At 46.7% G+C, this 18,578-nt stretch overlaps 1 protein-coding gene across 3 annotated transcripts in view; it reads left to right on the plus strand.

Annotated features, from left to right (window-relative positions):
- The window catches only part of PLXNA4 (plexin A4), a 451,266-nt gene that overhangs the window by 278,358 nt on the left and 154,330 nt on the right, over positions 1–18,578 (plus strand). For all 3 annotated transcript variants that reach the window (XM_064421667.1, XM_064421666.1, XM_064421669.1), the window contains exon 5: positions 14,912–15,012. In XM_064421667.1, the coding sequence (XP_064277737.1) occupies positions 14,912–15,012 (101 nt within the window). The remainder of the gene's footprint in view (positions 1–14,911; positions 15,013–18,578) is intronic.

Raw genomic sequence — 18,578 nt, forward strand, 5'->3', positions numbered from 1 at the left:
GCTGGGGGTGTGCACACCCGGGAACGGCTCAGGAGGAGTGGGATTGGGGATCGTCAGCACTTTTTCTGATCCTGTGGGTGCCACAAGCCTGTTGTGGCTGGAAGGAGGCAGACCCAGTGTCCAGAGCTCAGGAGAAGGCACTTCAGCCAGTCCAGCATCAGAGGGTTCCTTAGCCAGGCCAAGTGTGGCCACAGCAGTATTTAGACAGTGGCCAGACTGCTTTAATAAAGCTGGTGTTAATTCTCATGCCAATAAAAGGATGAGTGTGTTTGACCTTCAGGCAGTCACATCAGTGCTAGGCCTGGCTTTCTTCTCATCCCTGATGCTTTTTATTCCATGTTTCCTTCCTGGAAGGGCCTGAGAGCCACAGGTGAGAGGCACTGACCCTGTTGTGAGTGTGTCTGCCTTGGCTGGAGGAAAGGAGGAGTAAAGAGCAGCAATAAGAAAGTCACCTCTGAGATGGAGAAGCCAAGTGCCCTGAGCTCTGCAAGGAGACTCCAAACTCTTTGAAGCCACTGGCTTGCTTTTGGGATGAGGGTGAGACATGGATAAAGGGGTTCAGGGGGCTCCAAACCCTTTGGGATGAAGGTGGGACATGGATGAAGAGGTTCAGAGGAGGACTCCAAACTCTTTGAACCACTGGCTACTTTTTGGGATAAGGGTGAGACATGGATGAAGGGGTTCAGGAGACTTCAAACTCTTTGAGGCACCTGGATTCTTTTTGGGATGAGGCTGAGACATGGATAAAAGGGTTTAGGAGACTCCAAACTCTTTGAAGCCACTGGCTTCTTTTTGGGGTGAGGCTGAGACATGGATAAAGGGGTTCAGGGGGGCTCCAAGCTCTTTGAACCACTGGCTTCTTTTTGGGATGAGGGTGAGACATGGATAAAGGGGTTCAGGAGACTGCAAACTCTTTGAACCACTGGCTTCTTTTTGGGATGAGGGTGAGATGGATAAAGGGGTTCAGGAGGGTCAGGAGTGTCCTGTCAGGAGGCAGAAATGTCATCTGCCTGTGAGCCAGACCTGCAGGGAGGTACTGGGGCAGTAAGGAAGCTTTGCCCTCCCAGCTGCTGGGAGGAGAGAGTCCTTTGAGCTGCACAGGATGTCTTGTGTTTCAGAGGTGCTCTCTGAGCTCCTGGCACTGCTCCTTGGTCTCATTTCTGTCCCCTTACATGACACACCAAGCACAGCTCCCTCCTTTGTGGCCAGGGACAAAAGGGTATTTGGAGGTTGGATTATTTGTGGTTGTTTTTTTTTGGTGAGCACTGTGAAATGCACCTGAGCAAATCCCCCAGCCCAACCCTTTTGTAAGGGCTGCCCACAAGGGAGGCAGGTGTAACCAGAGCCCTGGAGCCAGCATGCCTTTGATCTTTGAGGTGGAGTGCTCCTTTAAGGTGCCTTAGCGGGCTGATCCCGCTCTCTTTCAGGGTGCCAGTTTGGGAACCACCTGGATGGAGCTGGCAAGGGCTTTGTGGGGTCTCTTGGGTCTCTGTGCTTTGTGCACAGGCCAGCTGGCAGCGCTGACCTTGTAGTCATCCAAGAACACCATCCCCAGGCCCTGTCCCTGCCCCCCTGGACGGCGTTCCCACTCGGCAGCGGCTTTTGTGAACTCAGGGCTTGGCTGGAGGAGCTGAAACGGGATCTCCCTGTTTCATACGGCACCAAAGCTGTACCTCAAATCAAATTTGCATAGTTCTCTGCAGGGACAAAAGTTCTGTTTCTCTGCAGAGCCTCATGCCAGCTGTTTTTCCCCAGGAAAATCTGGGAGCCGGGTCTGTCGTTCCATAAAAAGAAAGGTGCAGTGGGAGTCTCGTCTTTCTGCTTTGGCTGGGGAGGAATGTGAAAAAAATTCACCAGAGTACAAATGAAACTAATTGGAGGAATAAGAACCTTGTGTGCTGCTGCACGAGCTCAGGGATGGTGAAGAGGCCTAAATTTAGGGGTATTACCAGGAGTCAGGAGGTTTTTGCAACTCCACAGGTTTCCCAGTGCCCAGGTTGATCCTGTCTAACTTGGGGCTCTTCACCAGGGAATTTAGGTGTAAATCTACAATAAACAGGCACTGGTTAATGAATAGCTCTTCTGAGGATGACCTAGCACATCTGAGACCTGAGTTATCCTACATCTCAAATGCTCATTATTTAGGAGCATCCAGCCTCCTGCTCTAATGATTCTTGAGGGCTAGAAGGGGTAATATTAAAGAACGTTGAATACATCTGAAGCTCCTGATTTGGGCCAAATGGCATCTGGGCAGTATGTTTTTATGAAAAATAGGACATTTTTCAATCTGTGAGGAAATAGATGATCCATTATTGAAGGAAATAATGAAGTTGTCTTTGTCAATGCCCTGTCTTTACCTTTTCACACATTGCTTGAGACAACTCCAGAGCCTGTTCCCGTTAAAAAAAAAGAAGTCCCAAACCCTAAAAATAGCATGAAGAGATCTCTGAAATGGCTTAATATTTGGCAGCTCTCAAAGAGCCTGAGGGTTTTCCTAGTAGTATTCTCCAGGGATCAATACTGGGCCCAAATCTATTGAAAACTTTCATGAATGAGCAGGAAGTTGATATTAAATCCCACAGATAAAATATTCAGTGGAACAACGATTAGCTCAGCATTAACCACGACCAGGGCACAGCAGTTGGGCCACTTTGGCTCCCTCAGACAAAACAAACACAAACTTTGCTGTGTCACAGGAAGGAATTTAGGTCAGGCTGGTAAGTGGAAAACTAAAATGATTGAGAGGCCCGTTTCTTCACATCCTTCCAAAGGGTTTTTTCCTTGTCTGGCCTGTTGTAGAAGCAGATTGACATCATCCTGCACTCTTGGAGGAGTGGGAGGGCTGTAGTCATGCTCTGTGGCCAGACGGGAAAAGCAGGACTAAAGACCTACAAAAAATATTTGTAGGGAGTGGAAAGGTCCTCATGGGGTTTGAAAACACCTCAGTGCCAATTTATCAGTAGGAAGGTTGAGGAATAACTTGATCAGGGTCTCTGAGCATCTTCACAGGGTGAAAACAGCAGGTTCAAGGGCTTTACAACCTGGAAAAGAAGACCAGAATAAAGATCAGTGGTTGGAAGCCAAAGCCTGATGAATTCACATGAAAAGTAAAGCGTGTGCAAGCTTTTTGTGGTGAGAGTGATTAGCTGCTGGGACAAGCTGCCATTTGGAGGATTCTCCCTGTCCTGGTATCTTCACATCATGATGGGAGATCTTTCTAAGGGAAGATGCTTCAGCTAAACTCAGATTATCTGGTTCAGCCTAAGAGTAGGTGGGTAGTGGCCTGTGATGTACAGGAGGTGAGGACAGATGATGTAGTAGTCCCTCCTGATCTTAAAAGTTATGCATTTATATGATCCCTGAATTAAATATCCTTGGGCTTTCGCTTTATGGCAAGATGAATGCCTGGGAAAGCTGGGAAAACACATGTACTGCTTCATCCACTGAAATATGGGCACTGGGATGGAGCAACCCTCACTGCACTCAGTAGGAATTCTGCATTTCAAGCCTCCTTTGTGAGTTAAAACCACACAGAGAAGGAGCTGGGCTTTGCTGGGATCTTCTTCCCTCTAATTCCATGCCGAAAAAACCCAGCAGGGATATCTAAAGACAAATGGATGCGCCCCAAAATAGTGGCCTGCATCTCTGCCTGGCCACTGCCCCTTTTGGTAGCACTAATTACCCCCCAAACCTTGAGGCACCAGCTGAGTGCTGTCTGCTTTTCTCTCCTTTAATAAACTGAGACATACATTTAAGGCTTTGGGAATAGCCTGCTTCACATTTTTCTCCCTGAATCCTGCTTAACTCTTGAGTGAAACCCTCAGGAAGGCTGCTGGTGGTGAGAGCTCTGGGGAGGCAGAGGTGCTGCGATAGCCCTGAAAGCCCCAATTTTGGGGCTGTGGGCTGGGTTGGTGTGTGTTTGCTCAGGAACAGCTGCAAGCAAACGTTATCACAGCTCTCCCTGCCTCACATCTGAAGATTCTGGGCTGCAGATTAACCAGTGTGACCTCAGAACTCTTCAGCTGATGTTATCACTCTGATTGATGCTGCCTGTGGAGCTCCTGTCAGAGAGATTTGAGGGCACTGCATGGAGAATGTGTAAAAGGAGAGGGGGTAGTGATAGGAGGAGAAAATTTGGAGTGGGGTGTGAGGGTGTCTGGGAGCAATCCAAATGCCCCTTTTTGTGTCAAGAGATGTGGGCTCTGGGCAGCTGTGTGAAGAGCAGCGCCACTGCACACTCACTCAGCTAAAAGCAATCAAGATTTATGAGCTACCTGCCTCTGATAAAACAGTCACAGGTCAATCTCATGTGCTGTGTTTGTCACCTGGGATGAGCCTGAGGAACGTGGACACCCCTGTGCCTCAAACTGACAGGTGACACCCTGTTAAAGGCAGTGATTTAATATATTTTGGTGAGATAAGGGCTTGAGAGTCCAGGGAGCGCAAAAGATGGTGGAGGTTACAAAGAGATGACCTCAGCCACCACGTAGCCTCTCCTTTTGCCCAACATGTGGCTAAAAATGGTAAATAAATGGTTGAAAGAGAAAGGATAAGCACAAGTCTGATGAGGAGCAGCTGAGGGAGCTGGGCAGGAGCTGAGCCTGGAGCAAAGGAGGCTCAGGGGCCCTTGTGGCTCTGCACAAGTCCCTGGCAGGAGGGGACAGCCGGGGGGGTCGGGCTGTGCTCCAGGGAACAGGGACAGGATGAAACAGCCTCAAGTTACACCAAGGGAGGTTTAGGTTGGATATTCAGGAAAATTTGTTCATGGAAACGGTGGTCAGGTATTGTATTTGCATGGATCCTTGTGGCAGGGAGGCATGATGAATTTGACTCCACGTTTTTAGAAGGCTAATTTATTATTTTATGACAATATATTATATTAAAGAATACTATACTAAACTATACTAAAGGATACAAACAGAAGGCTAAAAAGATAATCATGAAAGTTATTACTCTCTCCAGAGTACTGACACTGATTGGCCAATGAATCAAAACAACTCACATGAAACCAATGAAACAACCACCTGTGGGTAAACAATCTCCAAACTCATTCCACATGAACACAACACAGGAGAAGCAAACGAGATAAGAATTGTTTTCCTTTATCCCTGAGGCTTCTCACCTTCCCAGGAGAAAAATCCTGGGCAAAGGGATTTTTCAGAGAATGTGAATGCCACAGTCAGGCATTGGAACAGGCTGCCCAGGGCAGCGGTGGTGTCACCATCCCTGGAAGTGCTCCCAAGCCCTCTGGATGTGGCACCTGGGGACACGGTCTGTGGTGGCCTTGGCAGGGCTGGGTTGGATTTCATGACCTTGGAGGGCTTTTCCCACCTTAATGATTCTGTGATCAGAGGTATAGAGTGGTTTCCATGCGGGAGGTGACTGAAGAAGCAGGAGCTCCTCAGCCTTGAGGGAGGTGAGCTGGGGTACATGGAGACCTTGGCAAACTTAGGAGTGGCAGGAGGGGATGGATAGGAACTGACTGCTCAACACCTCTGCAAATACAAGAATTACAGGGCATGAAATTAAACTGTTGAAAAATCAAGCCCTGAACAAATGAAAGCAGGTGATTCCTTCAAGCAGTGGGCTCTGGATCTGTGAAAATCCCTGGCAAAGCATGCTGTGGATGCAACAATGCAATTTTGAGGATAAACCAAAATAATAAATAAATAGCTTTTCAGGTTATGATGGAGAAACAGACAAAATACTGAAGTTCCCCTGAATGAAAATAGCCAAAGGCTGGGCAGCTGCTGGAGACATAAATGTGTTTACTCTGGTCTTATCCTTTCCTTTCAGGCCCTGGCTGAAGGAACTGGGATATTGGGGTGTTGGTCCCAGCCAGTGCAGCTGTTCCTGTGTGGAATTATGGGGGATCCCAAATCTGATTGTAACTGAAAAAGGGGCGTTTATCAAACTGCCCCAGTTCCTGTAGCCTGACAGTGCTGGCAGGGGTTGCATCCTGCACAAGGGAGTTGGATCAACACAATCCTGGAGGAGCTGCCTGGGTGAGGAGTGGTGGAGCCAGAAACCTGGGAGAGGGTCAGGGTGCCGGGGGAGAGAGAGGAGGCAAAGCTCCTCCAGGTAGTTCAATGAGCATAAGGATTAGGATGGAACTTCATAGTTAAGTGTGTAAAGATGGAATTTGTAGTGGTGACAGGACTGAATAGATGGGAATGGACACAATGAGATTCCTGAGAAGGCTGCTGAGGAGAATTAATCTACATGAAGATGCTCACTGGTAACTGAGGATAAGGATCCCTTCCCATGATGGGGTGTTGGAACCAGATGATCTTTAAGGTCCCTTCCAACCCAAGAGTTTCTCTGATTCTGTGGTGGGAACATCTGGAAAGAACAACATGACCTGGAAATCACCACAACCAGCAGAAACAATTCCTAACTTCTCCAAGTGTTTTTTAAATGTTCAAGCCTTCACCAAGAGCCTTCAAGGGATGCTGAGCTTTACAAACCCATTGCAGTGGCATGAATTCCTTCAGAGGTCCCAATTAAATCTATTTATAGCCTTTTTGGAGCCTGGGTAACAATCTCTCCCTTGCTCAGCAGCCACGCTCCAGTGGCCACACAGGCACCAGCTCTCATTAAGCCTGGGCTGGCCCTGCATTAATTGTGACATGAAGCTCCTTTTTTGAAGGCTTTTGAACACAAATGTTTAGCCAAACCTCATTTGTTTCACAGTTTTCAGAGTGAAACACTTGACCAGGGGATCAAGATTTAGTGTAAACAAGGCAGGGGGGTGTGAAGGTACCTGGATGCAGCAGAGAGAAACAAGGATGGAGTACTGCAGGCAGAGGAAACCAGCCAGAGCTGGTGATTTGTAGGGTGGGGAAGAAGGTGGTTGGTTTCATCAGGTTTGGGTAGAATCATGTCTCTCTCCTTCCACACATCTGAGCTGGTGGACTCTGATTTTTACAAGGAAATTCAAAGATTTTCCTGCCTTGTACCAATGGGATGCAATTCCAGCTGAGGAAGGGTTTGGCAACCTTGGTAAGGGAAAAATGAGTGAATTTGGTGGAAATCTGAGTGTGTGAAACACTTTTCAACCTCCAGGATGCCAGCCAAGCTCCCAGCAGGATGCTGTGTCCCCTGCTCCTCCTGCAATGATGTTTTTGGGAGGGGACTCACTACAGAGAGGAGAAATTCTTTGAAGAAGGGACAGCACAGGGCAGAGGCTGAGCAGGGAGAACTGGGAACTTGCCAAACCTTTAAGAAAATGATTGAGATAATCTTTGTTGTCTGTTCCCTTGTAAATAGAGCCAGAGGAGAGAGCAGGGATGAGGTTGGTGTGAGGGCTGTGACAGAGCAGATGGGGAAAGGCTCTTGTTCAAACACAGCCCCTGTCACCACACAAGGGTTTTGGAGTTCTGCAGTGGTTTACAAGCTATGGAACATGGGGCATTTCCTACAGCACTCCCCAGGAAATTAAAGAAAATGTATTTTGTGCTGTGACTGGTTATTCTGGTGCTGTGATTAGGAAGAGGAGAGGCCTGAACATATTAGAGGATTGTTCTCAGTGACAAAATTTGAGGAAAAGCAGAAAATGAAGTGTGGCATTGGTATGGGAGTCACCTCACCCTGTGACTGTGGTGTACATTGTAAATGTCTCCACCTGACCTGGCTGTCCAGACTCCTTTATATTCAGGGAACAGACACAGGCACATCCAGGGTGTGATTTATCTCATCCCTGCTTGACATCTGAAACAGAGAGCAGACAAATCCTGCCCTGCAAAAGGTCTCTCCTTCAACAGAGCACGAGTTTCTAGCTTGGAATTGGACTCTGATGTTGCAGACAGAGTTTAGTGAGAAGGCAAAGCCCTCACTTTTCACACCTGCCACGACAGAGCTGCTCCCTACGAGCTGCAAGACTGACAGACGTGATAGATCAGAAATGAAGCCCAGCATGGTTTATATAGAAAACCCCTGATCTGAGGGGTTTTCTGAGCCAGCTGCAGGGCAGGGTCCTGCCAAGGGGTACACGAAGAGAAGAACTGCACTGCAAGGTGTGCAAAGCTAATTTCACTGAGAGCTTCTGATAGGAGCTGCCAGCACTCTGCCTCAACTCAAAGTTTCCTGGAGCTGTTGCCACAGAGGCTGTGGGCACCAGATCATTCTATTCATCTTCTTGGTGTGCCTCTGTTGGTGTGAGTGTCGTGTGGTTGTGACTGGGGATTTGCTCTGGCAGTGCCAGAGTGGGGAAATCTCTCACCAAAAGTGCCCAGAACAGAGAGAGGAGGGGAGGGGAGGGGAGAGGAGAGGAGAGGAGAGGAGAGGAGAGGAGAGGAGAGGAGAGGAGAGGAGAGGAGAGGAGAGGAGAGGAGAGGAGAGGAGAGGAGAGGAGAGGAGAGGAGAGGAGAGGAGAGGAGAGGAGAGGAGAGGAGAGGAGAGGAGAGGAGAGGAGAGGAGAGGAGAGGAGAGGAGGAGGAACAGCAAACACACAACTGGAGGCAGGGGTGAACAAGGACATTTGATCAGGTAATTTATCCTGCCACGCAGCAGGACACTGACCCCCACTTTAATTATTGTGTCATTTGGCCTTGACAGCTACTGCTGCTTCCAATTATCACTCTTAATTAAAGCCCCCAGTTTTCCAAGGATGTAAGCATGGATTTACTGGGAAGAGGGCTACAATGAAGAGGCAGAGCTTGGGTGTGTGTGATGAGAAATGACATTCCCTGTCCCAGTGGGACTGGCAGGTTTTGTGCTTATCCTGCAGAAGTGGCAGGCTGGGATCCAGCCCAGATCCTCTCCCAGCAGTCTGACATCGCCCTGTGTGTGAGTCCTGTTTCTCACCAGGGTAAATAAATAATGTGCTGCAGCTCCCTGGGCTTTGCTTTTCCCTGTTCCTGCTTTTTTTTTTTCACCAGGTCTGTAGGTCAGGTAATAAGGCACAGGATATCCAACATGACAGAGGAAATCCAAGTCCCTTTGTCCATAATTCAGGCCAGAATAAAATCAGCATCTTGGGATGCTGAGCAGGTGACTGAGCACCCTCACTGACTGTTATAAAGGTGCAGAAGTGCTTCAACCTGTGCTTCCTTCAGGTGGTTTTTTGCCTTCCTCTATTTAATAAACTGTATTATCATGAACACTCTATTCAGGGCTTTGAAATCAAATAAGCTCCACTCTTAATCTCCCTGCAGTTTTTTGGGGCTGGCTGAGCCTTGAAAGATAGCAGCATTCACAGAACCCACATGGCTTGACAGAGCCACTGTTCAGAGTTTTGGAAATGTATCTTTTGACTGTTGGGAAGGAAATTGGCTACTTAAGATGCCTTTTTGTACATTTAAATTAACTTAGTCCATCAGACTGAATAAATCCTGCTGCTGTATTAACATCCAATTATAACAACTGAGATTGAGCAATGATTCAGGTTTTGACCAGAATGTTGGCAGTTTAAGGGGGAAAAAGAAGTAATGTATATTGAAATAAAAAAGTCAAAAATGGGAGCCAGAAAATTGTGACTGAGCACATAGCAGGAGCTTTTGTGAATGTATAATGGCAGAAGCAGGAGCCAAATTTCTAACAGGATTAGCTGTTCCTGTCTATCAGATCCAAAAAACTCAATCATTTTGTTTTAAATGACTTTTTGTGACTCATTCATACTAGAAATAGGGAGGGGAAGGGAGGCTGGGAGCTGGAGAATCTGCAGTTTGGAATTTAGGCAGGATCAGAGGTGAGCTGTTGTGTGAACCACCCTGAAGGAGCTGTTGAGCTCTGAACCATTCAGCACTTTGCAGATTTCGCCAGATTTTTAAGATGTCCTTGTGAGCCAGAAACTCGTGTGTGATCTCTTTGGGGACCAGTGAATGAATGTGTTGATGAGGTGAAATCTCTTCCAATCCTGCTGCAGCCGTGGCAGCTGGGCTTGCTCATGGTTCCCTTTCTGCCCTTGAGGAGGACACAAGATTCACCTTCCCCTTGTCCAGCCCTGGCTCTGGGACTGCCTCTCACTGGGACAGAGATCATCTGTCCCTCTGCTCTGGGCAGATCTGTGGAAGCACAGCAGCTCCTGGATGTCCACCAGGTGTGTGGACAGGCATCTGAAGGGATCCTACCTTCATATCTTCAATATTCCCATGAACCCAGGGCCTAAATATGCTGTATTTAATAACCTGGTGCTCGCTGAGCAGGTGTTACCCGAACTTCCTCCTCAAACTTGCTGAGATGCCATAAACCCACACCTTCAGAGGCACTGGGACAGCTGTTCCAGCTTCAGCTCTCCTTGATAAAATCAGGAGATAAAATGGGGGATGAAATCAGGGAATATCCTGAGCTGGGAGGGACCTGTGAGGATCATCCAGTGCAGCTCCTGGCCCTGCACAGGCACCCTAAAATCCCACCCTGTGCATCCCTGGGAGCATTGTCCAAATGTTTCTGGAGCTCTGGGAGCCTTGGGAATGTGGCTATTCCCTGGGGAGCCTGGGCAGTGCCTCAGCATCCTCTGGGGGAGGAAGAACCTTTTCCTGATATCATATATTTTCCTAATATATGGGATATAACCCCTGAGAACAACAGCAGTCTGTTCTTACATCTATATATTGCTCTGGCACAGTGAGACTAAAATACCAGCGAAGCTGTGACCACTGGAGGAATATAAATTACTCCAAAGTGGCTCCTAATACCCCAAAATGAAAGAAAGACACTTTCCTTTTCTAATTCTGCTGAATCCCTGGTTATGTCTGGGCAGCACTCTTGGGCACGTGGTGGATTCTTGGAGCTGTCCTTCAATCAAGGATTGAACTTCAGTGATCCTCGTGGGTCCCTTCCAACCCAGGATATTCCAGGATTCTGTGGTATTTGCTGCAAAATGTTGAATCCAGGTTTCACTCCCACGAAGAACCAGGGGTAGGGACCCTCACCAAGGTTGGGAAATAACCTTGAAGAGTTTGTCAGGCTCTCCAAGGATGGAGAAGGGGTGGAGGGAGTAAGCACAGCCTGGTTTGCCATGGAGATTTCCACCTCCAGCACTGCCTGGTGCCTTCATCATTATTCATCAAGTGAGTAATGGCAAGGCTCTGTAACTGGGAGGCTGCATGGACTTCCCTTTTGCTGACATTTTAGTGGCTGTTCCCTGGAGGGACACAGTCAGCTCTCAAACCCTTCAACGCGGAAAGCTGAGCTGAATTAATTACAGTTTATGCTCCAAAAAGGAAAATAAGACCTCTGATGTGCCTTATTTGCTTGATATTCTTCCTCTTTTCAGCAGACAACCCTTAGGTGGCTTTTCTTTCTGTTGCAGCTCCTTTGTTTTTTGTGTTTTCTTTCTGCATTAATTGGAAGGTCTGACACTTCCAGCCCAAGACATTTATCAGCGTGGTACAGTTTTAATTAATCTCACAATAAAGCTGCTAGAGGTGAACTTGTAAAAGGACTTTTCAGGGCAGGAATAATGCACACAGAGACACAGGACACACCCTGGTGGGATTGGCAGGATTTGGGTTGTGGGGAGCTCCTGACACATCCCTGTGGGCTCTGGGGCAGCAGCACAAGCCAGGTGTGCTCCTAAAATCAACACATATCCCACAAAATATCCCCAAACACACTGAAAAGAAAAGGTTTCTGCAAAGATGAAGATCTGGGTTCCCAGTAGGTTCCTCCTGCCACTGGAATGAGCTTGGCTATCCTTTGATGGCTAATTAACTAATAAGAATATAACACAGAGAGGGCACTTTTAATCTACTCTTTTTACAGCAATTTGCCAAGAAATGGCAAATTTCAGTCCTCTAGGACTTCTTTCTTCTACCTGTATCAGAGCCACAGGTGGATTTTGACTCTGAGCATTCAAGCCAGGATCAACAGGTGTTGGAAAAGTTCATTTTCTGATCTAAACTTCTCAACCAAGGCTCACTTCTACCAGACAGGTGTAAACTGGCTCAGAGATGAGGCTGGATGGAACTATCGAGAGCTAATGAGGATAAATCAAGCAGCACCATATGTCAAACTGGGGGTGGTTTGGGTGGGAACTGCAGAGCCAAACCCAACTGTGCTCACAAAATTCTAATTACCAGGTGGGAATTGCATCTGGATTGAGGAATGGCAGATTTACAGTCTTTCAAAACTAAATTATCTGCTCCTTCTTCAAGTCCTCTGGTGGCCACAGTGCAGACATGGCCAAGCTTGATGTGACTGAGATAAAATAACTCACAATATATTTTTCTCAGGTGGAAATACGAGGTGGGAATGGCTGACATAGTAAATTATAATGTGAGCCTTATAAATTATAAATTTATAAATTGTAAATTACAAATTATAATGTGATAAATGTTATCTATTATAAATTATGTGATACCTTTTGGTATCTTCTTGTAAAAATTTTTGTCTTTTTGGAATTTGGATTCAACACAGACTGTTGGGTTCAACAAGTTTAATTAGGTGAAAAAACCTGAGGCATAAAATTTATTCTTCATTAATATGTGATACCTTCTTGATCAGAAGCTTAAGAAAAGTGGAACAACCTTCTTCATGGACAAACAATCTCAACTTTTAAAATTCTTGAAAGAATCATAGAATCTTGGAAAAGGCCTTTAAAATCATCAAATCCAATCATTAATTCACCACTGCCAAGGCCACCATAATTAGAGAAGTCTGAATGGCTCCCTCCCTGTCTTGTTCTTATAACTTTTATTACTCTGTGGTCTGTTCTGGTTATGTTTTTATGTTCATGGCAAGAGATTCAGTTGAGAAAAGTGAGTTTGTGTTGGTTTTTGTTTGAGTTTTTTCCCCCATCCTCACTTTTTCATTAAAGGCTTTCAGTAGCCGCAGTTGGCTCCTCTGGGTGACTTGGCACAGGCAGTGATGCAATGGTAAATAAACCCCATCATGTTTTTACCTGAAGTTTTCTAAAGCTTCTGCCACTTGCCAGAGGCAAAGCTGCACATTTTCAGCTTTTGCTTATAAACTATCAGCTGGGATTTGTGGGTAGGGGTGAGAAAAACAATTTCTGATACAACCAGAAAAGGTCTTCACACGGAGCTGGAATTTTGCCTGATATCTATATTTATATTAAAATAAAAAGAAAAATTAAAAAGCCAGTTCTTGGTTCATTTACAGACGCAGTCAAGATGGATCTTAGTCTGTCACTCCACAGCTCAAACTCTCCTGAATGCAGTGCCAAGTAAAAAAAATTGTCCCTGGGATCCAGGTGCATTCCCTCGTCATTTGTCAGGAGTAACTGTTCTGCAGTTTAGAGCTGGCAGTTCTCAGAGGCGTTTCATCAGGATAATACCTCACTCTATCATCTGAGGGAATAAACTCTCCCTGCTGACAGGAACTGGGGTGAAGACACCAGCAATTGACTGGATATTACAGAGGCTCTCTGAAGCTTATTCAATGGAAAAGGGACTATCAGGTCATTGGGCCCAAATTGTGTGTTTGGCTTCAAAAGCTGTGAGGGGCTTACAAAATGTAAGAGGAATCAAAATCTGTGAGACAGGAGGTCAGGCTGGGAAGTCCCTTCAACCTTTGAAACCTCTTGCTGAAACACTTTAATTAAAAAGGAAAAATAAAAGAAAAATAGATGATAAAATGTGGTATTTTGGCAGTACCTGGGTGTTTCAGGTCCTACTCTAATGCCTTCTGAGCTGCAAAAGCAGGGCTATAGGAAGAAAATATCCAGCCTGGTAGCCTTTGTCCCTTTCCTGCTGGGAGCAGCCTCTCCAGGGATGGGACAAGATGTGGTTGGAAAGAGGCACAGGCAAAGGGGAGTGGAGCTAATGCTTCCCTGGGACCAGCAGTAGTGGTGGCAGGAGGTCATGGGAGGGAGACAAAGACATCACAAGACTTCAGTTCTCACAGGAAGCCAGAAAGCAACAGAGTCCAAAACCAGAGAGATCAATGAGATCCAGGGAGTTTAACTAACTGCAGAAGATCTCAAAATGAATTAACTTAATTTCAAGGTACCACATCCCCATAGCCTGCCTGATTTGCTGATTGCTGGGAAATCCTGCAAGTGATGAAGGCCTACAGGGAGAGGGAAAGGCTACAGGGGATGTGGACCGGGATGTGGACAGGGATGGCTCCAGACTGAGCTCTGGAACAAACCACCCCCATCCCTCTGCCTGCCCAGCACTGTACGGCTGTTCCTGCGGGAGGACAGGCATCAGGGGAAGGGGACAGGGAGGGTGGCACCTCCATCAAACCATTCTGTTATAGGTAAAAAATGGATGCAGCCAATTTAATAAAAATAAAAATAGAATTTATTCGTGATCAATATGCAGTCCTGACAGCCAACAATCAAGGAAGAACCTCAGGATCAGAGCTGGGTCAACACAGAATCCGAGCTCTCTCGCAGTGAATCCCCAATGTTCACCAAGAAAGCCTGGTAGAGCCAGCATAAATACAGTTTTTCTAGGCCGAGGCAGAGTCTCTTGTCTTCCATTCAGGACTCTCATATTTTTTCAGGTTTTCCCATATTCATGTAGTTTCTTTTCTCTGTGCAAAAGTCCAACAAAGCTCGACCCGGAATCAATGTACTTTCACTGCCAAGTTTTTGGATGTAAATTCTGATGGCTCAGATTATCTAGGTCAGACATCTTCATGGGCCATCATGGCTGGGTGGCTCCTGGTTCATTCCAGAGAGAACACCCATCTCCTGTCTGGGCCAGTCTTTTTCGTGTGTTAATTCGGATTCCTTTCCTCTGCTGCCAGCTGCGGTTTGGTTACTCCCTGTAGCAATCCCTTGTCTCTGGCTAGTGTGCCCTTCATGTTTTGTTTTATTAGAAATCAAATGTTACGTATATCCTATATAATACTTATACCACATCTCACAAGATACTCATAATGTATGTATTATCAATATAGACATACACATATATCAATCGGCATGAATTACCAAAATACAAATAGCAATTCTGAGGCACGTGAGAAGCCTGACAGGTTGTCCCCTTTCCTCCTGCAGCTCACCAGGGTGCCCGTGGAGTCGTGCAGCCAGTACGAGACCTGCAGCGAGTGCCTGGGCTCGGGAGACCCCCACTGCGGATGGTGTGTCCTCCACAACACGTGAGTACCCCTGGCTCTGCCACCATCCCAGCCCTGCCTGTCCCCACCCCCTGCCCTCCTGTGAACACAGCTGATGCCTGGAGAGGCCACCTAGAGCATGGTCTGTTCAGGCAAGCAGTAGTTGTCTTCATTAAGTAGGGATTTAAGTGTTTTTTACCGTTAATACATGAAGGTAATGCATATACCTAAAATCATGTTTCATGAAAAAAACACAGCTTACTTGGTAGCAAAGCCATATGCAGCAAAATGAAGTGAGCAGTGGCATTATTAAAACCTAAGAAAAGACTGATGGTTGGATGATAACCCAACCCTTTAAGATGATAATCTTAACCCTTGATTCTAACGCAAACTCAGTAATGGAAGTGTTCCGAAACTAACAGGTTCAGGGTGTTCAATATCACAGTTTTCTTAGGACCAAAATGTGCTTGCTTACCTCACTGCAATCATCTATTACCATTGTGAGGAAAAAAGTTAGTACACTTTCTTATGTTTTGCACTTAGCAGCACACTATACATGGTTTATTTTCAGCAACCTAAGTAATCAGTCAACTCGATCCAGATTATTTATCTACTTTCATGCATAGGAATTTCCTGTTAAAGGGAAAAAAGAAAGGTATTTATTAAAAGGCCTTCAGAGGATACACCTTGGGCAGTGCAGGAGCCCAGCTGTGGCTAGACCCAAGATGGACAACAGGTCACAAGTTTTCACACTTTTATAAGTTTTGGTCCATTTCCATATTGGGGTTAATTGTCCAATTACAGCTCCAGGTTATGCAGTCACATTCTCCCAGTTTGCTCTCCTCAGTTTGCTGTTGTTTGCACTTTTTGGGCCTGAAGCTGCAATGGTGTCCTTGGTTCTAGGGCTGGAAAATTATTGTTTTGTCTGAGCTGTGAGGAGAACTTGCTGACACTTTATATGGGGTTCAGAGTTACACACTAATGCAGTACAGAATCTGGAAAATAGGAAAACTTAAGGCATCAAGGTAGAGGGGCAAAATGCTGTCTCCATCCCTGGCTGAGCCAGGTACCTCCAAAAAAGTCTCTGGTATTTACTGGGGAGAGACTTTGCTTAATTGTGAAAGGTTTTTTAGGAATATGAGGGGAAAGAAGGGTGGTAGAGCTTCTCCACCTGTTTGCTGACTGCACCAGCAAAGCAGCCTGATGTATTTTGAATTCAACACTCCAGCAGCTCTTCTCTGGGTCACATTTTCCTGGTGGTTCCCATTCCATTCGAGGGAATTTGACTCCTACCATCAGCCCTTGTCTCAGCACCTCCAGCTTCCCACTGCTGACCTGAACTTCTCCTCTTTTGGACTTGTCATGATCTCCATTACCCTTAGAGAGGAATCCAATCCCAGTTAACAACATGGGATCCACTCCAAGGTAGTTTTCATTGTGACTTTATGGTTAAGCAGGAGCCTCATTCTACTCTCCCATTATTTTGTTTTACTGGTTTATCCACTGCCTCACAAGGAATACTGGATCCAAGTGTCCTCAATATTGGGATATCAGTTCATTGGGATAGCAGCTCGTTTTTGTTTTTCCTTCAGCTTTTTAGTGATGCCATTGATCTTGAAGTTACCTCTCTGCAGCCTTTCCCTGAGTGATCTCCTCCTGCAGAGCCCTCTGCCAAAGCCGTGGAGAGGGAGGTGTCAGCTTGGCTGAGCTCCTGGCTCTGAGTGGCAGGGAGGTCTCCTTTGCCAAGCCCCTCTCAGCAGAGACAGTGGCTGGGAAGTGCATGGGATCTGTCTAGCCCAGGGCTCCAGCTGAGCGTGGCTCTGCAGGGTGTTGTCACTCTGAGCCTCACGGTGTCCTTGGCAGCCTTGGAGGGTTTTTCTGATGGGCCCTGCTCTTGTTGGTCTTCACCCTCTGAGCTCACCTGAATTCTTCCTGTTGAGTTGCAGACTCTCCAGGTGGAGACAGGGATCCAGTTGATGTGATAGACTTTGCTGCCTCTCCTTGCTGGAACAGAAGGGAACAAACCTGGACCATATTCCAGCCTTCTGTCGGTGCTCTGAATGCTCTGCTTCTGTCAGCTTGTGTGACCCTCATCCAAAACCACGGCAGTCTGCCTCATTTCAAATCAGATCTGGGGGATCCATCCCAAAACATGCCCAAAAATGGGGCTCATGCTCTGGAATTGTTCAAGAGAACCTTGGCAAACCAGTCCTGAATTGTGGTGTGGTGTGTAAGAGCCCAGAAAACTTTCATCCTGCTGACCTGAGGATACTTCCATTTGACACAGAGCTTTATAGTGTGTTCCCATCCCATCTCATCCTGCATCCATCCTCCAGTGTGTTTGCACTGGAGGGGACAGCACAGAGATGTGCAAGCAGCACAGAAAAGCATGAATTTGTTCATTGATTGTGCCACAGCAATGCTGGATGTTTCATCTCCTTGCACCCAGGGCCAGTGGCAACAAACAATCAAAACTTGCAGCAATGAATCCCCAAAAGAGAGAGAAGGGGCACAGACAACTGCAGAGGGTGCTGCAGCTCATCCTGAGGAGTACTGGAGATGAAATGAAGGGTGATGGGTGGGGATGGAAGATTCAACTTGGTTAAAAAACCTCACTGTGCAGGCTCAGTTCTTGAGGGAAAAGTGTGGCTGGAGTCAGGACCTGGCTGATGGCAATGTGCCCTCCTCCCTCTGGCCACTTACCTCTGATTCCTTATCTGGAAAAGGGAAACACCTCTTATTTACATACCTTGCAGCAGGGTCACTGAGATTCACTCCCTGTGGGGTTTTTTTGAAGCACTTTGAAGGCAAATGTTATCAAATCCCACTCCAAGCCTGTTGCTTCCCTCTGGTTGTCCTCACAGTTAAGAAATCAGATTTTCAGTCCCACTTTGGGAGGGGTTTTCAGGGCAGCCTCAGGTGCTCCTTTCTGAGCCTCAGTTTCCTCATCCTTTTGGGCAGCCCTGGGAGCAAAGGAGCCAATTACATCCCACTCAACAAGTTTTGGCTGCACAGGATATTCAGGGTAATACTGGAATACTGAGACTCTAATTAGAAATTTTTGCACATCAGAACTCCTCAAGCCTCATTAACAGACTTTTCCTCAAGTGGGATACGTCATCAACAGCTCCTGCACGAGGATCCCTGGGGAAAAATGCCATAAACATTTCCCATCCTGGCTGCTAACCCTTCCCTCTTCCCTCCCAGGCAGGAATCCCAGGGGATTCCCAGAGCAGGGCTGAATCCAGTGATGTGGAAGGCACGGAGGAGGCAGCTGGGCTGAGCAAGAGCTGGGGTAGAGCAGGGCTGGGAGCCAGATTTTTGGGCAAAGCCACGCTGTTCCCTCATCCTCCTCCAGTATAAACCATTAAGAGGAGCAGAGGTGGACTGGGAGACAGGTGAAAACTGCCCAATGAGTTACAGCAGGGTTTTTTTGTCTCACCCATGCACACCTCTGTCACTATAGGACATGAAATAAAATGACATGTACACTGGAAACTTTAAGGTAAAAAGAAGGGAAGTTTATTTTTTGATTTTAACATTTATAGATTTTCAAAAGTGACAGTGGGTTGGAGGATGAACGTGCTACTTCTTTAATTATATTGGAC

Source organism: Passer domesticus, chromosome 5 (genome assembly GCF_036417665.1).
Source record: "Passer domesticus isolate bPasDom1 chromosome 5, bPasDom1.hap1, whole genome shotgun sequence".
Lineage (NCBI taxonomy): Eukaryota > Metazoa > Chordata > Aves > Passeriformes > Passeridae > Passer > Passer domesticus.